The sequence below is a fragment of the Mangifera indica genome, chromosome 10 (assembly GCF_011075055.1).
Source record: "Mangifera indica cultivar Alphonso chromosome 10, CATAS_Mindica_2.1, whole genome shotgun sequence".
Taxonomy (NCBI): domain Eukaryota; kingdom Viridiplantae; phylum Streptophyta; class Magnoliopsida; order Sapindales; family Anacardiaceae; genus Mangifera; species Mangifera indica.
Window position 1 is genome coordinate 3,152,446 of NC_058146.1, and position 21,809 is coordinate 3,174,254.

A 21,809-nucleotide genomic window follows, 5' to 3' on the forward strand; every position below is an offset into this window, starting at 1 on the left:
ACCAAATAAACGAATTTCTATATTTTATCATGCAAAATAGAATGACATTTGTCAAATTTCATATCAAATTTCTTAAAGAGTATATTTTGTAATGTTAGTTAAGAGTATAACTGAATTTCATGTTTATCAATTAAAGAAACAGAGTATAATGTAGTCCCTATCTTCCATGTTTATCAATTAAAGAAAGTGATGTAATGGCTGGCAGTGTAAACACTGAATTTCAGTGATCCAATCACCTCTTTTCTATTCACTTCTCTTGCTGTACCAATAAATTGAACATGATAGCTCAACTGCAAAAAGAAACATATACACTCATATTAACCAAAAGGTACAGCTTACGTGCAGCAGTTTCTTGTCAGCAGGTTAAGCTCTGTGTATATAGGCCTTCACATAACAAGTAATCCGTGAATTCAGATCATATTCTTTTCACAACTTCGCCATGGACAACTACAAATCCCTCGCTTGCAAGAGTTGTAAGTGCACCTCTCAGCTGAATTACGCAGCAAGAATAGCCATCAGTCAGTTCATTCACTAAACTCAGCTTGAGGGTGAGAGAAAGGGTGGTTTATACTTACATCTTGAAGGTGAGGTTCAATTCCAGCACTCAGCTTCTTCAGCTCTTCCAGTAACTACATAATTTAAGTTGATTCAAGTGTGATTTTGTGCTTTTCATGATATAAAATACAATGAGGTTACTTCAAGTAAATTAGCACACCTCCATCAAACGCAGTGCAGGTCCTCCAAGTTGCATCTTCTCCATGATTATGTTGCGTGTTGTTGATACCAAATTATCTCGTCTCATCCGTTCACTTGCCGAAACTCCGGTAGTTATGAGATCCATGTCAATAGTTCCTTTACAGAGAGTTACAAGAACATTATCATATCATGTTTATGTCAGTTGAAAACAAGATCAAACAAAATAGTGATACAAGTGCTTTTAAGAAATTACCGGTAGAATGATCCGTAGCTGACTGTTGCATTGCAACTTCCAGGAGCCGAAATGCCTCCATTACATCACGCTTTTCAACCTGCTTCCACCATAACATAAATTTATTACATTCATGTTGAACCACTGTTGCAGTCAAGAATCACTAGGGCATGAAATACTAACCCATTCTGAGAAATGAATGCGAGCCAAGGCCTCACTAAGGCGTATCAAACTCTCAATTTGCCTAGGTGTTGCTGTTATCACCTGTTAAATTAGCAATCCAAGACATGAAAATATGGGCACTTCTACAAATTTGAAAACTAGAAAGAATTTGATATATAACTAAATCGCATTCAAAGATTTATTAAGACTCTGTATTTGAGAAGCCCCAGAGCATGTGACAGTTATCAAATTGGACAAAGATATTTGCCAATAGATCAGGAAAATATCAAGAACAAAGCCACGTAGAGAGTAAAGTCATATGTGTAGGAAAAAAGACATTCAGTCCACAGATTATTCTCAATGCCCTTAAGTTACTTGATAAAAAAAGAACTCTTTGAGTTTACCAGATTCAATATCAGTTGTGTCACAAAAGCATACATGAGAACTTCAGTAGGAAATGTAATAAATAGCAAGATAGCACCAAACCTTTTTGCTACTGCCCGGGAAATTTCCTCTTCTTCTCATCTCAACATATCCTCGGGTCAACTCTTCAGCAGCTTCATCAGATAACTTTGGATGAATATGCTTTCGGGCATAGCTCACATATTCAGTCAATGTAGCTACATCTAGGACATCCTGTTCTACACTCTGCAAGTAAATACAATATACTGATGAGCAAAAATTGCCAGACATAGGCCCAATAACAAGAGCCTTCTGACAGTTAATCAGACCTCAGGATTCTCAAAGTGTAGAGCTACAATATGCTTGGCAAGACGCCTATCTGTCTGTTCATCAGCTTTGTCAAGAATTAAGTAGATCAAATCAAACCTGCAAAGGATCAGCAGTTGAATTAGTTCTAGTTAGCAATGGGTCATGCAGTACTTTCAATAAGTATGCTGGCATTATTATGTATTGATACTTTACCAAAAGCACAAGTCAATATCCTAACTAGTTGCATGGAATATATATGATTTTCTCACCTAGATAACAAGGTAGGAGGAAGGTGTATATTATCGATCACAGACAAGCGAGGGTTATAGCGTGAACCACTAGGATTTGCACAAGCCAATACAGAAGTCCTGGCATTAAGGGAAGCAATTATTCCAGCCTTTGCTATTGAAACAGTTTGCTGCTCCATCACCTGGGAGAATTCAAGTCAAATTTAACATCCATCAGAAGGTATATGGAGACTAAAATGCTAAAATATGTGAAAAAGAATGATGAATGTATTTCCAAGACAAAATGACAAGACCATGCTTTAAATTCCATCATAAAATAACCTTTGTTCAAACATACTATTAGATCAAGGAAATCCCAAACAAGGACAAGCTTATGAAAAGGACTTTTCTAGATATAAATTATACTAGGCACAAAACTTGATCAAAATTAAGATGAGAACCAACCTCATGTAACATGCTCCTTGCATTCTCAGACATTTTGTCAAATTCATCAATGCAGCAAATACCCCTATCACTCAGAACCAAGGCTCCACTCTCCAGAACCTATGAATTAAGTCATTAATGTTAAAATCTTTCACAATTTCACTATATAGATGATAGAAAAATCACATAAAAGATCTTATCATACAGTCTCCCCGGTTTCAGGATCTTTTGTGACATAAGCTGTCAAACCAACAGCAGAGCTTCCTCTTCCACTGGTGTAAATGCCTCGAGGAGAGAGTTTGTGGATATATTGGAGCAATTGGGACTTGCTGGTTCCAGGATCACCAACAAGAAGGATATTGATGTCACCACGGAAACTAGCACCTGATGGCAACTTCAAAGCATTCCCACCAAAAAGCTACATTGAGGTTAATAAACTCAACATCAGTATTGAAGTGCAGATTTTTATGATATTAATTAACATATTGGAATCTCAAGAAAGAATTCCTTACATTTTGGGACAAACTATAGTAATACCTGGCAAAGAAGACCTTTCTTCACATCATCCAACTCCCAGATATTTGGTGCCAAAGACCTGGTCAGTGTTTCATATATGTCAGGTCGCTCTGACAGCTCTTTCAATTGTTCCACCTGCAACATCAAAAGTGCATGTGCTTGCTATATACAACAGAAATTGAACATTTCACTAAGGAGAAAGTGATATACCTTTGACTCATCAAAATGGATTTCTTCCTCAATTCTAGGCTGGCTATTATCAATGTCCGTATGATCCTCAAACAGCATTCTTGACTTGTCTGTTTTCTTTATATGAAGACAATCAATATATGTCTGCAATAAAAAGAAGGAACTCCTTTACATTCGAACCATATCAATATTAAAAAGATTCAAATTAAGTGGAAGAGCGAATAAAATATATACCTTAAACAACGATTTCACAGTTCTCTGTGTTGGTCCAACTCGAACACTCATAGCCCTGTAAATCCTAGTGACCTGTTGAAACATGAAAAGAAATAACCAGAATTATCTGGCACTGTTTTATGATCATACAACATGACATACTGGGGCTTCACCTCAACTCTGTCACCCGGCTTTCCAGCGTCCACCAGCTTGTCATGCATCAATAAGCTCACAGTATGTGGTGTTCCACCCTCAGGGATCTCATCAGGTGTCTCCTGAAGCCTAAAGATTTGCTTATCTGCAAACCTAAATTTTGAACCAGTAGGAGTCGTTATATTCTCATAGTTATCCTATCAAACCGTAAATTTCTGCCTTCCTTAGGGAACAATTTTGCCAATCAATTCAGCTTTTACTAATAAGTATTGTCCATCCTTACCTCTCATAACATTTCAAAATGCGTACTACTGTCTAATTTTGCAAAGAATTTGGTGTATGGTATGGCTTGAAGCTTCCACATTTGGTATGAAGACTTCAAATTGGTGCAATCCATTTAAATCTAGTACAATAGATAAAATGCTTAGTCTTTCCCAAAATGTGGCCAATAACATTTCATTCAAGAGAGAACATGATGATTTCAGGTAGGAGGTCCGTGTATTGGAAACAAGGGTTTACACCAAGAGAATGATGCCTCAAATGTAATAGTAATATGGCATACTGTCTCAATTATTTGATTTAAAACTAATCAGCAGATTCCCAATTATAAGACAACAGAAAACCAAAAGATAAACTTTTAATAGTTCATTTCAAAGTGACAAAAAGGATTCAGTGGTTTGACAAGATGGTGATAATGAATCCTTCCAACAAATCAAAGATACCAGTAAAACGAAATGCCACAAAAAATATCCTCGAGTACATAAATCATTCAATTGATCAACTAGCTTAGTTCTAGTATCACTGCAATTTGCTCCCCCATTCAGTCAATCAACCTAGGAAAAATTAAAGCTTCAAGTTACCTGCATCGATTGTGCACCATTGTCATAGAGTTTTTAGCCATACACTCTTGCTTTGAGCATTGTGTAGGCTCATTTATTCGTCCTGATGACACACAATTGTCAAGCAAACAATATATGCAACAGAAGTAAACCAATAAACCAAACAGCCAATGAAATTACCTCTATCGACCACAACAGGGTCTGAATAGTACCCACATACAAGACACTGGAATACCGCCTCCCTAATCTCAGGTATTATTGAACTACACCGAATAATCATACCCTTCAATGAGACAATCTTCTCAATATCTAACCAAATATGACCAAAACGAAATCAGCCAAAATCTTCATTGCACAAAATTCAATCATCAAAATACCAATTAAAAAAAAAAAAACTAACCAGATGGGTTGAGATTCCGCATTGAAGTAGAGCTCTTAAGATTAAAAATCCTAACTTGCACATGCTTGTCAAACAGAGGATTAATCAAACTAACAATATCCATCAACACAATATCAAAAATGGCCAAAACCTCAAGAGGGTACCTAATCATTTTATTATACAAATCAGAATCATAATCAAACACGTCATGTGCATCAACATCAATCCACTCTCCTTCCATTTCAAGAACCCTGTTAATAGTCCTCATATACTTTCCTTCTCTATAAACTTCACTCTCACTGCCACTCAACAACTCTGCACTCTCTCTAAAATGCTTCAAAAACATCTGAATTGCCCCCTTCACATCTTGAAAACTAATATTAGTTCCCCAAACGAAGGTAGGGGTAGCTTCGTCCATGTCATCCCCGGCTTCTGAACTAGGCGGGGCGTCGTCCGTTGAAGACGGAGACATGGCTGATTTTCGTCCGCTGGATCTGCGACTGGAACGCGATGGAGTAGTGGTTGGCGTCTCCGCTGAAGAGGCGAAGCGGGAGTGATTGGCAGGTGGAGTAGTCGCATAGGCTGATGATGTCAAGGACCGGCGCCTTCCACCACCACGGCCCCGACGAGGGTGTGAATTGTTGGCGGGTGAAGAGAAAGTGTTGTCGATGGGAGTCGAAAACGAGTCATCTGGAGAAGACGGACCTGATAAAATAAAAATAAAAGCAATTGTTTATTATTTCGAGTTATGCTCTTTGTAAAGATAAAATGGTTTTAAGTATTTACCACCATTGCTGAAATTGGCGTAATCTGAATCGGAAGCCATGGCGACAAATCGCGAGGGGAGAGAGAGGGCTTGATAGTTGGGACGACAGAGTCGGGGGCACAAAGTGCTTGTTGGGACAATTTGGCGGGAAATGACTAATACTTTAGTGCCATGTTAGTATGAAACGGTCTGAAAGCCCATCTGAAATTAGACTGAGGAAACAGGCGGCCCGTCTTGAGGATAACCCAGGCCCAGCTCAGCCAATCTTATATTGTTCTTATTTGGTTTTTTCTTTTTTTTTTTCATAATATTTTTGGTTTTAATATTTTATCGTTTTAAAATATTATATAATTTGATCAATAATAAGCATGAAGTCAAATTATGTATAGAAAATTTCATTTTTTGTATTGTATATCGAGTATTATATAGTATCGTATAACACAATTCTTAAAAAATAAAATAATATTAAAAAAATCTAATTGATATATCATCATTTTAAAAAATATCATAAACGTCGTTGAAAAATTTAAAATTTTTCATATACATCTATATTATATTATTATTTTTTAAAAAAAATATATCGTTCTGTATCAGTATTATATATTATATCGTATAACTTGAAATTTTAAACACACAGATTGGGGAAAGTCATTTTTTCTCATAGGTTTGCCACCAAAGAAGAGTTCACACACGCATTTCAGGCTTTCAACCTTCCACTTCAGTTCAACTTCTTCTTCAATCTTCTGGGTTCTGACCTTTTCTTCTTTCTGCATAAGCCTTCTTCAACCTTCCACTTAGTTGAATTTCTTAGTTATTTGATGGAATTTATTGAACTATAATTTTGGAATTAGGGTTTCTAATTTGGAGGTTTTTTCCTCTATGATTTTCCTATTGCCAAATAGTATATATATTTTCCATAGAAGTGGAAGGAGCATGCTGCTAACATTACAATCTGATTTTTTACAATTTGTGGAACTTCTCTTGGTCGGGCAGGTTTTTACCATGCTGACAATTTGATTTTCTAAAATCTACAGAAGTTCTCTTGGGCAGTTTTTTTACCAAGTTCATGAGCAGCTCACAGACAACTCAGCTCATAAGCGAGTTGAGCTCAAACAAACCATTTTTAAGCTTGTTGAACCTGAGCTCAAGCTCATACTTGTTTGATTAGCAATCGAATTGAGTTTAAGTTTGGTTTGATTTGAATCTAATTTTAATCGTATTATATTATATTATATTATAAAATATATATCATATGTCATAAGATACTGATAACTATAAAAATAATTATAAAGCCATTTTTCTTTTTTTTCTCAACTAAATTTTGTTATCTTTTCGTAGGTCTTCTAGCTAGTTAAGTGGGATTGCATGATGTATGGAAATGAAAATGGTGAGCCAAAAGGAGGGACACAAACCGAATGATTGGCAAGTGTCATAAAAAAAATTTCCTTTATATAGAACAATAATTGCCATTAGAAGCTATTATTGGCGCTTTTGACGGATAACATCAAACAATTAATTTATGTATACAATTTTATGTATAAATAATGATATATTATTATATAATTAAATATTATTTTATTTTTAATTTTTAACTATTTAATTATTTAATAATGTATTATTATTTACACATAAAAATTATATATATAACACTCTGCTGTCATCGAGAAGCTTAAGACATATCATGCCTCAGGATCAGGCAGTCAATGACAAATATGGCAACTTAACTACCCCATACCGTTTGTTTGCAGCAGTTGAACCGCAGACTAAAATTCACCATTAAAATGATGAGTTAGGTGTACGTCAAATCCGTTTGGTGACAACAATGGTCAAAGTTTCTGATTAAGCACTAACCAGAATGATTAAACCCCTAGTTTTTTGGTTATGATAATTTACAAGTTTCATGTTGTTGGTTTAATCATTTTATGTTGAAGTAGTGTTATAGCATTACAGTATTTTTATGAATTCATCATTTCTTGAATTCAAACTCCGAAAGAAAAACACCAACTCAACTATTTATTTTGAAAAAACTAGAGTTTTTGTAAATGTTTTCACCGTTCATTATCTCTCAAATCTCACGTCAAGAAAATATATAAAAAATATTGGGTTTATATGTACATTTTATATCGTCTGAGATTACTAATCTATGTTATTTAATCAATTTTATTTTAGTATTTTCAAACGATATGATTTATATATACAAAACTACTAATTAACAGGTTATTTGATCAGTCTTATTTTAATATTTCACATCACTTGTACAAAAGCGGATGAAAGCATACCCATGCCCACACTAAAAAAAAGTATTAGAAAGGTTGATTAATTAGCTTTCTTCTATATTAATTAAATTAATTAATAATAATTATATTGCATGCTAACTATTTGCATTAGCATGCTTCTATATTTTAACTCCTTGCACTAGTAGATTTTATATATACTTAATGCATAATATTATGTGTATTTATTTTTAATACACAATACATATTCACGGATGATATATCATTATGTGACATAATGTTATTTTATTTTTAATTTAAAATCATTCAATCACATAATAACATATGAGTACGTATAATTTTATTAATAATTAATAGCTTAATCACATTTACAGTAGTTTGGTACAAATTTGGCCAATGATCAACCACTTTCATTACCACACTTCAATTTTAATAATCAAGATTATAATAAATTATATTAGAATTTTAGATAAAAGATCAGAGTTCGAATCTCTATCACATTTATAAAACTTTATGAAAATTACTTAAAAAAAATATCACAATAAATTGAGGTTTAAAAAATAAATTATAGACAAAAACATAGAAAGCTTACTTTAATTTGAACTATTTAGGGTTTTGAATAAGCATAAAAAACTTGGCTTCGCCTTTAACTTGAGTTGCATAGCTTACTTTTGGGCTACTTATACATACATACATATAAATATATATATATATATATATATATATATATACACACACACACACACACACACACACACATTTTCTTGATGACTAAATAGGGAAAGGGTGTATTAAAAACTGGAGAACAATGACTTCTCTGAATATAATTTACCAGTAGCAGCTGGTTCTTTTTTCCAAGAACTGAAGAGGATATATATATATAAATATATATAGATATTCATATTCCAGTGGGTATCAATTATCTTTTGCTCTATAAAATAATAAGCATGGAGCTTACTCAGTGGTTTCCAATTAAAGTTACTGTCATGATCTAAAATTTCACAAGATGCCTAATATAACCAGTCTTTTTTCTGTCTAAACCCTTAAAATATTCAGCCTTGAGAGGCTTAGCTCTCATAGCCCCTATGCTCGGTTCTCCTCAACTTCTAAGTTTTAACCATTATCATATTTATATGTATGTAAATGCTGTACTTTGTGTGTGTGTGTGTATATATATATATATATATATTCAAATCTATTGCATGCGAAAAGCTAAATTGGTAGAAACTAGAAAGAAGAATTTGTTCAAATGCACATGCATGCATCAGAATAACTTAAAATAATCCCATCACCCTAGCTACCAGCTGAACAGTAGGCTACTGATATCAATTATAATTAGAATCAAACAGGAGATTAACTGTTTGAAGCGCTGAAAAATCAATAGAATAGTGGCAACAATATCACGCTTGGAAGTTAAGCAAGCAAAATTGCAGCTGCAGGTTGCATTTCTTTGTATATATCCACACATTTACATTAATATATCAATAAAACTATACATTTGAATATACAAATAGGTGTGCATATAATATGTTATCATATATTTGAATGATTTTAAATTAATGATAAAATAACATTAAATCATATGATGATACTTTATATATATACTCATTTATATATGAAAATTATATATACATAATATTGCCCTTAGCATATATTGAAGAGTTCATAAGGGTTTATGCATAATTGTGTGTTGTGTGTATTCTAGATGAATATTTTGGGTTTGATGCCCATGTGCATTGGTGAAACAACTAAATAGATAAAAGTTCTCTGGAAAATCTTTATAGTTTCTCTCTCAGAAATATAAAAGAGGCTGATATACAGTCAGGGTTCAACCCAGCAAAGGAACGGGAATTCTGGGGAAAAGTTGCTTCGAAGTTGACAAACATTAATTAAGTGAAATAATCTTATCTTAGAAGAGAAAATGGATAAAGACTTCAACAAGAAGACAAACTGCAAAACCTATCAACAGCATATTATATTTTAATCAAGTGCATATATCTCAAAGAAGATCATATAATTCAAGCCTTGAAGACAAATCATATATCATTCTTGCTAGGGCAACAACAATAACAAGAATAAGAAAAAAAATGACATGATGATGTTCTTGATAAAAGATACAACCAAACTTAATAAGATTCAATAAAATTATGTATACACATTTTTGAGTATATAATTGGATAGATAAATGATATATTATCATGTGATTGAATAATTTTAAATTAAGAATAAAGTCACAACCAATCACATAATTATATATTATCTATGTACCAAATTTTGTGCTCAAAAGTGCAGGAACATATTGTTGTATTGCTCGTTGTTAAGATTTCGGGTGTGGGAAAAATTGCGTACCGGTCATGAAAGGGCTGAAAGGGAATGTATAAGGAGGAGGATAGTCATTCCTTGTAGGAGCTGAAATGGTGGTGTTTAGATCAGTAGCAGCAATATTAAATGGATCATGTTGTTGATGTGGCTCACTGGAAGAGCTCTCACCCGCAGTGTAATTGTTGCTTTGATCAGGGCCTTGATCATAGAGAATTCCCTTGAAAATATGTCCTCCAATACTCACACTTGTCTGATATGCATACTGATCAATTGCATCATCAATGGAGCTCACTCTAACACAGTGAAATGTAGCACTTGAGCTCATTTCTGCTGGAAAACTCCCCACTTGTAACCCTATAATTAACAAAACACATCATTAAACTAGCATTAAATCTATGAACTGTTTTTTGTTTTTAGAAATCACATTCTAGTAACAGTAGATCAGAAGAACAGCAGTTTTTGCAGCTAGGGCTATTGATTGAAGTCGCTATTGATGCTGCATATCGAAAACACGCAAATGATACAGATAGATCTAAGAGACTGTATACCTGATGATGAAGAAATATTTTCTCTAAGCCTTTTAGGGTTTTGTTCCTGAAGATGTAGGTGCTGCTGCTGTGCTTCTTGAATAGTAAGAAGCTGTTGATGATACTGCTGGCGCCTTCTATAAGCAGGAATCCAAGTACTGTTGATGTGAGTTTGGCATTGAAACCCTCTCTTTTTACAGCAACTCCTGCATCTCATGTACAGACAGTTTTTCTTCGCTTGGTTGCCACAGTCTTGACATCTTTTACTCCCTCCTAAATCACCTCCTTCTCTCATCATCTTCACCACCCTTCAACACTCATTCTTCTTCCACTTTGCAAGCAAGAGAGGCTTTCTGGTTCTGCAGCTTATATAAATGGAGGTGGGTATGTGTAAATATTTATATATCATGCAGTTTAATTTCAGTCTGATCAGTTTACCATCATGGCTCGTACCTTTTTCAGTCGAAAACTGATAATAATTAATTTTTATATATAACCTAAGACTGGAAGGAATTTTTTTGGTGTTATGCACAAATCAAAGCACTTACAAGAGTATGATATAATAGAATAAAAACAGCACAATCCCTTCAAAACAGCATCAACCTGCAAGAATTTGCCCAAGTTCCGCACAAAACCTAGAAAAATTAACCAGAGAAATAACAAAACACATACACAAAGCAAAATGAAGTCTCTTTTTCCTTCATTTTTTTCCCTTTCTATCTTTCTTTATTAATAATGATAATAATGTTTGGGTGATCACAAGGGCAAGGAGGCAAAGATTAGACTACTATTTTGGCTGTATGTATTTTGTTTAGTGGGGGAATTGAGGAAAAGAGAAAAAGGAAAAAAGAAATTAACCTGAACCACCATGAGTTTTGAGGTGCCAAAACGGTTAGCTTTGCGAGGTAGAAATACCATGTAAAGATTTAAACAGTTTCACTGTAGTGTCGTTTAGAGATGGTGACTGTTGGCCCTTGAGTTGGGATTTCATTTCATTTCAGATATCACATCCACTGGCAGTCAGAACTGACGTTTTTCACTGTTAGTCGTCCTTCAACCCACAATAACCGGGCTAATTTCTCTTCTTTTTTTAATTTCTCAGGCCTTCTTTTTTATTAGGGTTATGAGGTAGCTTGAGCTAGAGCTAGGTCCTCCCCTCTCGCCTACTCTCTGTGTCCATTTTTCTTGTATCCTATGAAAAAAATATATATATTCTAGAGTAAGGGTTTGATGATTACTCTTGCAAATTTAACACTTCGTTTTACTAGTTGTTAAATTTTTAAGGTCAAAATACCTCTTATTTAATTAAAATAATAAATAATTTTAAATAAATCTTAATGGGTAGTTTAATTAATAATGAAAATATTTTTAAATATAAAAAATAAAAGATTAAATTCTTTTGTCAATATTTTAAAGTTAAATTAAAATAAAATCTTATTATCTCATATGGTTATAGATAAAATTGAAGAAAAAGAGATTTATGTAATAATCTCTTACCTAAGATATGAGTTTTCTGTCTAACATCAGTTAATCTTTGTACATTAATAGTTGTCTATATATTAAATAATGGTGAGTTCAAAGTATGAGCAAACTTTTCAAGGTAGGTAGACCTCTTTATTTAAAAAACTATATTCATGTCATAAATTAACATAAAAAGTTTTACATGCAAGAGTTTTGATCTTTTTATGATGTGAATTGTTTATACATTGCATCAACATATTTTAGGAGATATGACACTTCGAGGTCTTTCTTGACTCTTTTTGAAAGGTGAAAGGAGTCTAGAAAAAGATACCTTATCTCACATTGACGGATTTCAAGTTTTGCTCTTCTTCTACAAGGTGTTGGAAGAATGGTATATCAAATATTGATGGGGTGCAAGTAATTTGAATGAGAGCCCTTGTTTTAACATCAAATTATTGATATATTTTTTCTTCATCAAATAGAAATATGTAAATATAGAGTCTTGCACAAGATAAATTATTATAATAGAGATGGAAACTATGAAGTTATTCTGTTATCCATTATATTGATTACAGATAAAAATGAAACAAATGTGACACATCAGAGTTTTTAATGTTATTTGATCCGTTAGTCAAAGATCTATATTTACAATTATATTATTTTATGTACGGGAAAATATATTGGCAAAGTATTAATGGTGTTTATAAAAGTAACGCCTTGAAAATAATTTAACCTTTTTATACCTTTGTATAATCATTTATATAAAGAGGTAAAATTGCATCCGCATCTATTATATTTAAATTTAATTTAAATTAAGAATGATAAGAAATTATCGTTTTCTTGTGTAATCATGGAATATGAATGATACTGTGCTAAGTAAATTTTCCTTGCCATTGAGACATTTACGATCTCAACTCAACACAACAGCTAATAAATGATAATGTTCTCACTGAAGTGGGCAAAAAACATCTCTTTTTCATGAAGCAGTCCAATTCAAGCTGGCTTTACCAAGTTCTCAAGGAAACATAGCAAGGAATTTACAGAAATGAAGTTGGTTTTCCAGGATCATATAGCGGATGATTCTTAGTCGCAAGCTATCATCAGCCACATTCATGGGCAAGCGACTGAGTTATAAGTCTATACTGGATTACATAGAGAGTACAATCCAGATCCGAGGCGAGTTATGATCAAAATAATGCAGCTCAACAAGCCGATGGATGTAGAAGGAAAAAAAAAAGGTAAGTGGTAATGACAGTGTAAGGGCCATGGAAGTGACTGCAAATGATGAAGATAAACAGAGCCAAGCAACCATATTTTCACATGTAAATAACTTGCCAATACAGAAAACAAATAAATATTGTCTAGATAGACTCTGTAACACAAAAAACTGTGTCTCCAAGTGTTTGTGCATTTCTTACACGGAAAAGAAGATGTTAACACACAACTTTGAGAATCGATGAGGCATTTGTAACAAATACAAAAAACCAATAAACATGACAAGTAAAAGAAACCTCACTTGGGATTGGATATGAGCTAGGCTCGAACGAGCCCAAAACCGAGTTTGGCCCAGGCAAACTCACTTCACTAGGGCTGGATTCGACCCAAGTCGAGCTCGGCTCGGTTTATTTATGGCCGGCTCGAGTTCGGCTCGACTCATTTACGGATAGATTCGGCTCGTTTTTTATATCAAAACGACATCGTTTTGTGTATATATATGGATCAAAATGACGTCGTTTTGTATAAAAAAATTTTAAAAAAAATCTACCAAGCCAGTTTGAGCTCGATCGAGCCGAGCTTGAGCTCGAGCTGGCTCGGCTCGAGTCCAGCCCTACACTTCACTATATATAACAATAATAAATAGCTGAACTATTAATCTTATAACTTTCAAGTAACAATAATCTATGGTCAAACCCAAGACCAGATGGTAAGAATAATTTCTGCTCAAACAAATCTCAAGCTCTTAAGATCAGTTCCTCTCTAGAAATTTAAAAGAAAGTTTACCCAATACCGATTATTGAATCCATTATGAGAAAAACATATTATTTAAGTCTTCCTGATTCCAAAATATGATAACAGACAAACCAATTCAACCAAGAATGAGGGAAAAAAAAAAAAAAAAGGCTATAGGAGATTGCATAAACTTCAAGAATTGAGAGAATAAATTAAAGATAACCACCATAAGTTCAATTAACAAAACCTAACACATCATCTAAGTAATTATAAACAAACTACCATAAATACTTACAACTGCCCAAATGGAATTCCTAAGAAATGAAATACCCAAATCAAATTTGAGACCTTTCAGACAAATTTCTTCACAAAATCCCCAATTTTACCTTAAAAACTACGCTTCTTTCCCAGTCCATGCTTGCCTTGAACACAACCCGGCTTCATATACAAGGAAGGCGACTTCTTTGAATATTGCATCTTTGCAAACGGCCTCGTCCCCATTGTCCTCATCCTCTGCCTCCCAAGCTTCCCACTCACATACCACGGCACATGCTCATCGTCCAGATCATCGCCACCATCATCATAATAATCACCATAATTCAAACCAACATAATACTTATACCCTTCATCATCATCATCCTCCTCATCGTCATTATATAACACTGGCTTGTCAAAACACCCAACAAACCGATCTTGATCAATCACAACAAGCTGGGGTTTTTTCGTTTGATTATCTTCCGGGGACGATCTTGATGAAGAGAGCGGAGAACGCCGAGAAACCAACAACCCATCTTGAAAACTCTTTAAGGAAAGATTATCAATAATAGCATCATCTGAATCAGCATCAGATGGGTTAACAAATTCCCAATGAGAGAGATCATTATTCTTTTCCAAAGAATGTTCCGAAGACGAACGGAAAAGCCCATTGGTTTCATTCGACATAATGTCCTCTTCCTGAGATTTCTTCACCATTTCCATTGCCATCGCTCTTTTTTTAAAATAAACAGGAGATAAAAAGTGAAGTAAAACCAGTGATTCAGTGGCATTAGGAGAGTCGTTTATATAGGATCACAGGGGTGAGTCAATTTTTTCCATTTTCAGAAACAGCATTTATCTATTTCAAATTTGAATTAAAAATCATACTCAAACAATGTTATCATCATCCAAGAAAAGAGCAATCCTGATTAACCGTTTGGATGTTATCCAATCGTATTATCAAATTGACTTCAATCATTTTATTAATAAAATTATTTGTATAAATAATATATATAATTTTATAAGTAAATAAAGATATATTATTATATATAATTAAATTATATTTTATTTTTATTTTAAATTATCTAATCATATAATAATATATTATTATTTATATATAAAATTATATATATTATTTATATATTTGATCTAATTCGTGACAGATAAAATAAAAAATTAAAACAATATTCAACAAACAAAAAATTGTTGATAATTGTATGTGACAAATATATATATATTTTTTTGACAATTTGAACCCTAACAATTATAAAATTTTACAAAACAATATGCTATTATCAATATGACGATTTGACTGAATTGACCCATTGATTGAACCGTGACCTAGACTAATTTGTCCAGTTCAATTGTAAATCCATCCGATTTTAAAATGAGTTTCAAAACGAGCATCCATATCAACCTAACTTGCACTCAGCTCAACCCACCCGATTGCGAGGTGTACTAAATCTCAAACCCAAATTCTTTCACTTAGGGATTCCATATACATTGTCAATCAAAGTATGCCTCAGGGCAGTTTGTAGTGTCTTGTCCTTTTGAGAGTCAGATGAAAGAATGGAATCTTGAATGCTTCCATGCCCACTAGTCTTTTCCATCGGCCTTTGGGATGGAAGAAGATAACCTCCCATTTGGCATCTTTATCAGAATCTTGTTGTTTAAAACTATAAACTAAGAACAAGATATTTTCGGCCATACCGCTATAAAATGTGCCAAGAAAATCTTCAGTAAATTGGTAGAAAAAATGGAGATTATTTTAAATGGAACAAATGACTTTTCACTGCCAACCAAGTATAACAGGAAATACGCCTATTCGCCAAAAGGCTTCCACCATACATTGACATGTAAAAGTCTTTTCCTGCCTATGACCTGACCATCATCTAATATAACAAAAGCCCTTCAACTATTCTTGTCTATGAACAACTAACAAGAATAGCCCAGTCAAAATTCTCAAATTGTTATTACATTGAAAATCATAATCAACTAAATAAAGAAGATAAAAGAAAAGAAGGCGCAGAGCCAATATAACAGAAGTAACCACCACAAACAATTGATTCGAAAAGTAACTCTTCTTTAGTATCTCAACTTTTACCTGCAGATAATGAAAATCCATCTCATGACTCCCCTTGCCCCCCTCCCTACCAAAAGGATTGAGCTGAAAAATGGTTGAAAATTTTCCCTGTTCCAGCAGCTGAATCATCGAATCTGGGTGGGAGAACAAAGCAACCCTGAAGCATCTGCCCCAACCACTGCAAGATCACAAACCGTGCAGAGCTTCCCTTCTTGGCTAGGCACAAACCTGGTTGTACAGTATGGGCAGGAGACATCCTTCTGTCCTCGGTAAATCGGCACGTATGTTGCTCCACATGTGACAAATGGATTCCGGAAATCATAATTTAGTTGATTGGCATCTGTCATATTCCTCTCAGCAGCCTGCAGCACTTGTCTTGCTGTCTTTGCTTGGGTCTCAATTGTGGGGTTTGTCTCCAACAGCCGCCTTGCAAAGTTAGCCGCTGTGGCAAGGTTCCTTGCCTTGTAGCAGACAGTCATTGCATTTAACAAGGCCAGCCGTAGGTGAGGCATTTGAAGGCTGCAGTGAGTGAAGTAGGCAGCAAGCTCCTGCTGGCGTACTGGATTGTCTTTCAGTTCCCTCCTCTTAAGCTCCATTTGCAGACCAAGGACATACTCCTTGACAATGATAATTAACTCCTTGACTTCATCAACTTCCCTCCTTGACTCAACCACAATCAAAGGAATTGTGTGGAGAATGCTAAGAAAGAGCCGAAGAGCCTCAGTAAATTTCCCAGTTGTTGTGGCCTTGTAACCAGCCTTAAGCTTCTCTTCCAACTGAGAGAAATTAAACACCAGTGCTGGTGGTCCCCTAACATTTGGGCTGGCAGACTCATTCCAACCTCTTTCAACTGCAAGTGATATTATTGGAGCAGAAGACAATGCACGTAGATAGGTATGGCTCCCAGAGTGAAGATCAAGAAACATGTTCTTCAGAGGAGTAAAATTTCTTATTCCTAGTTGCCTGTGTAGCAACCGCATTGCAGTATCAAAATTGCCAGCTGCCGCATGCTCAGCAGCAAGGGATGACCTCTGAATCCAAATCTGGCTCACAGGCATACCAGGGGTTGGTGCCACAAAAACTGAAGACCGGGCATTAGCAGGGGCCTTTGGTGTGTCTGCTTCAGGTGGAAGCTCCAAATCTTCAAGGTCCCATCCTCCCTCTTCATCATGTTCTTCAGCCACTTCCCCATCCTCTAAAAGTTCTGCAACATCCCCATTTTGTATTCTATCATCATCTAACATATCCAGCTCCTCACCCCAATCAGCATCAGCAGCCTCTTCATCTTCTTCTACAGCACCCCTTCCAACATTATCGAGACCACCTTCAAAGATGCCCTTCATGACTCTCAGAAGAGGCCAATCACCACTACACATAACAGGGGATGGGGGCATCAGAAGAGAGGGTACTTTTCCCTCTGGCAAAGATGGAACATTATCTCCCAACTCAGCTGCTAGTTGCTCAGCAACATCCTGTAGGCCGTGGACAGAAGCAGTAATATAAGCAAGAGGCAACTGACCAGCATTCACCAGAATCTTAATGCGTTCTTGAATGTCACCCAAATAAAGGGCATTATGGAATTGACCCATGACATCATTCTTAACTTCAGCTATTTTAAGCATTTTGGACAGCTTTTCCATGTTTCCAGTGATGAGATACAGAAAAGATAACCTCTCAAAATTTTTGGTCCTCTGGTAAGCATATTCCACAATCCCTGCATTACCCTGGCGAAGAGCCTCAACACCCAATCTGTACCAGTGATCTTTTTCATCTATCTCCTTCGCTGATGCAACTGCAATTTGAATGTTCCCACTCTCCAGAGCCAGGTTAAAACGAGTCCTTTCATCTTTCACAAAATGGAGAGCAACTTCAGGGAAGCCCTTCTGCTGCAGATAAGCAATCATTGCCTGACCACAAAGTTGTGAGTTCCTTATCATGCTCATGACATGGTCATACCTCTTCTTCAGTAGAGAAAGCTTGAAAATATATTCTGTTGCATCAATAATTATAGGCCTGTTCTTCCCATCCCGATCCAAGCAAAAGATCGTGTTCCCAGAAACTTTTGTTATGTAGATTGGAACATCAAGGGTTCTGATAATACCGCTATCTCCATTGGGGAGGCAATATTTAATATGATTTAAGGTCGTGTAAATAAAAACACCATTGTCATCCCAAGCTCCGCTCTTTACACGAATTGTCTCATGAAGAGTGCACTGGTGCACCAGCTTCTTGTTAGCAATGATAATGGCATGTTTGCTGAGCAAAGCAACACTCTCCATATCATTAGACCAAACAACATACTTGACAAAAGGGGTTTGCAGATCACCAAGAACAAGCCTTTGCTGGAGATCAAATATTACCACTCTATCCTCAGCCCTACACAACAAGTTACCAGTTCCAGCATAGAAAATAGCATCTGCAGCAATTGGAAGGATACTCTTCTTAACCACCTCATTTTTTAGGTTCTTGACTAATACTTGGTTGCTACTTTTGTCAAGAACAGCAAACCTATTCCGAGCAATAAAGATGGCTGAACCTCCAAGTCCTTTCTTTGCCTCTTGCACGCTGTCACCTCTACCAAAGCTGTCTTTAGGTATGACATACAGCTCATAAGATCCCCCATCGACATCTGAGCACATAAGAACAGCATTTTCTGTAGGACTGTAAGAAAGAGTCCTTGGACTCTGATTCAGGCTTATAGAACCAGGCCGTCGAATTGGAATGACTTGTGTATCCTTTTGAGAAGAAAATTCATAATAACGCAAAAAGCGATCTTTGGCATAAAACAGGGAATCACCACTCACTGCAAAAGCAGGTCGTTCTCTCTCCAGCTTAAAGACAATCATGCCACTATCATGACCCGCTGCCAAGAGATTCATTTCCGGATGCGATGCTAGAATCCAGAACCTATCATGCTCCCGGCGGAAAGTTTGAACTCCAGTGCGTTTTGTTACATCCCAAACACGAATACTTTTATCCTCAGAATTGGATACAATTATGTCCTGTTTGGCATGGAACATTACACAAGACACGTTATTCATGTGCCCTCTCAAAGTGTCCACTTCCCAAGCCTTAGTTTCTGTGAAAAAGAAAAAAAATAACTTCAATAATCAATTTATGATAAAAGTAAACGTAAAATGATAATGAAATTTCCAAAAGACTTCTCATTTTGGTCATATTAAGAGGAAAAAAAAAGTAGTACACTCGTCCAGCATGAACAAACAACGTAATGTAGTTCAAAATAACCAAAACAAAGTTTTGACAAACACTACATAGCCTGCACACTTACAATCACCATAGAAATTGGCCAACATAATCAAATGCCAAAGCCAACGCAATCATAATGTTTACACAAGCAAAGATAGATGGCATTTACCATTCATGCGCCACAATTTCACTTGACGATCATCTGCTCCTGAAACAATCAGAGGGAGGGTGGGATGGAATGCTGCCCAATTGACTCCTCTGTCATGACCTTCCAAGACATATTTAACAACAGCATCAACACCACCAAAAAGATCTGTATTCATCTGACTCAACCGCAGAATGTCATCTGCAGGAGACACTGTCTTCTTTCTCAATGCACCAATATCCCAAACTCGAACAGTCTGATCCAGCGAGGCTGAAACAACAAGGTCCTCTTTCAGGTGGAATGAGGCACACATGACATAATGATTGTGGCCAGTCAACACAGAAATACAAGTACGTGACTGCCAATTCCATATGCGGATGGTCTGATCATCACTGGCACTCACAATCCATGGGTACTCATGATGAAACTGCACGGTACGAATATAATCAAGGTGTCCAAGAAGAGTAAATAAACACCTATGCAACTTGTAATTCCATACTTTGATCTTGTAATCATCCCCTGTCAAAGTCAGCATGTTAAATGTGCTGGTACAGTTACAGTATACTAAAACATTTATCAACTAACAATCACAATGAGTAGAAAGAGCATCTGATCTCAAGAAGATTAACAAAACCAAAATATGCATTTAGAGTTTTGTCCCTTTGAGTTATTTGACAAACAATATTTCCAATACTACAAGAAAGTTTCATAAGTTTACTTAGTATTCAAAATTCAATTGAAACGGAAGGTGCCAGTTAACTTAGATTGAATAAACAAACCATGAACATGAGACACAACATCCAGGATACAGATTTACAGATAAGAAAGTATTGGTCCAGTTCAGAAATCGATAAGCCTAATTGGCCTTCTAATTGGACCATAATGTTCTCTCCTATCTCTATTAACAAAAATAGAAATAAAGCACATTTTAATTTCCTTCAATTAGGCACTCAACTCAAGTCAGATCCAAAGTATCTAGCAGCACAAGCCAATTATATAGATACTAGTTCGGTATAGTATCCTAAGTTACAAAAATGTTCCAGGGATGAACCAGATTTAAATTCCACCTTTGTCATGATTTAGAAAGCTTGAAGTAAAAGCTTCAGTCAGCTAAGCTGATCCCTGCTAGCATTATTCAACCAAGTATGGCAAGGAAAAATTTTTAACTCCACAATTAAAAAATCATTTCTTTGATACCTGCAGTTCAATTATCATCCAAACAGATGTAATTCCCTAGATCTATCAAAATTCAACAATAACCCACCAGCAGAAATGCTACCCAAAAGACAATGCACGGATCAACCAAACAATAATCAGACAGACAATTAATTGAATTTATAAAATTGACCATGCCTCCAGAGACGAATAAAGGCTGAGACTTGTGGAAATGAACACCACGAACTGGACCATCATGCTCGTCAAACCTATCAATCAGAGTCCCCATCCGATAGTCCCATAGCTGGATCACACCACTGTGAAGACTTGCAAGGATCCACGGTCTCTTACTGTGGAAACTCAGCCCCTTCACTCTATTACTCTTTGTCTCAAACTTGGTCAACATTTTTCTCTAATCAAATCAGCGAAATCTAATCTGAACACACAAACAAACAAATTCAATCAAAACACTCAACAAGAATTTTCAGTGGCCACAAACATCACATATCTTTGATACACTTTGAAATTAACAATTCCGACAAAAATACTAAATTAATTGACAGATATACAAAAACTTAATCTGAAAACGGAATTATCAGTGACCAAACAGAGGAATTGAATTGCAGATAGATCTAGCGAGATCGAAAGCTAGTAATATCAAAATTTGAGAAAAGAAGTGAAAAATTACCACAGATCTGATCAGAACATGAACGTCAAATGATTGATCGAACGAACCACGAAAAAGGAAGGTCGTTACAGCATCTGAAGAAACCCAGAATCAAACACTTGTGATTGAACACTAATGATAATAAATGAATAGATCGATAAACAGAAAAAGAGCTTAAAAGGGTGAGGGTTTTCTTTTTAATTTCAGTTTCTTTCTCTCTTAGATCTAAGTCGCGTTGAGTGTGTGAGCAATGCTTGTCTGCGTGTTAATTTCGCA

At 35.4% G+C, this 21,809-nt stretch overlaps 4 protein-coding genes across 5 annotated transcripts; all 4 read right to left on the reverse strand.

Moving 5' to 3' along the window:
* Window positions 1-207: 207 nt before the first annotated feature.
* Window positions 208-5,684, reverse strand: LOC123227137 (DNA replication licensing factor MCM4-like). 2 transcript variants are annotated; one of them, XM_044651823.1, is made up of 18 exons: window positions 5,548-5,684; window positions 4,783-5,466; window positions 4,563-4,691; window positions 4,404-4,485; window positions 3,564-3,696; window positions 3,412-3,483; window positions 3,199-3,321; window positions 3,010-3,123; window positions 2,678-2,890; window positions 2,494-2,592; window positions 2,071-2,231; window positions 1,822-1,918; window positions 1,577-1,738; window positions 1,112-1,192; window positions 950-1,028; window positions 716-852; window positions 576-629; window positions 208-490 (listed from the first exon to the last, which is right to left on the reverse strand). In XM_044651823.1, exons 1-18 carry the CDS (start codon window positions 5,585-5,587, stop codon window positions 416-418), a joined length of 2,535 nt encoding a protein of 844 aa, XP_044507758.1. In that variant the 5' UTR covers window positions 5,588-5,684; the 3' UTR covers window positions 208-415. The 2 variants fall into 2 exon arrangements, with proteins under 2 accessions (XP_044507758.1, XP_044507759.1); XM_044651824.1 differs by having other exon boundaries at window positions 5,551-5,677.
* Window positions 5,685-9,802: 4,118 nt separating this feature from the next.
* Window positions 9,803-11,741, reverse strand: LOC123228327 (protein SHI RELATED SEQUENCE 1-like). Its single transcript, XM_044653681.1, has 2 exons — window positions 10,632-11,741; window positions 9,803-10,437 (listed from the first exon to the last, which is right to left on the reverse strand). The coding sequence occupies exons 1-2, from the start codon at window positions 10,906-10,908 to the stop codon at window positions 10,079-10,081; spliced, it is 636 nt and encodes a 211-aa protein (XP_044509616.1). The 5' UTR covers window positions 10,909-11,741; the 3' UTR covers window positions 9,803-10,078.
* Window positions 11,742-14,408: 2,667 nt separating this feature from the next.
* On the reverse strand, window positions 14,409-15,005 carry LOC123227802. Its single transcript, XM_044652930.1, has one exon. It carries the CDS (start codon window positions 15,003-15,005, stop codon window positions 14,409-14,411), a length of 597 nt encoding a protein of 198 aa, XP_044508865.1.
* A 1,034-nt stretch (window positions 15,006-16,039) lies between these two features.
* On the reverse strand, window positions 16,040-21,803 carry LOC123227197 (coatomer subunit alpha-1). The gene is made up of 4 exons (XM_044651897.1): window positions 21,555-21,803; window positions 21,065-21,302; window positions 19,736-20,230; window positions 16,040-19,438 (listed from the first exon to the last, which is right to left on the reverse strand). Exons 2-4 carry the CDS (start codon window positions 21,270-21,272, stop codon window positions 16,485-16,487), a joined length of 3,657 nt encoding a protein of 1,218 aa, XP_044507832.1. The 5' UTR covers window positions 21,273-21,302; window positions 21,555-21,803; the 3' UTR covers window positions 16,040-16,484.
* Window positions 21,804-21,809: the final 6 nt, after the last annotated feature.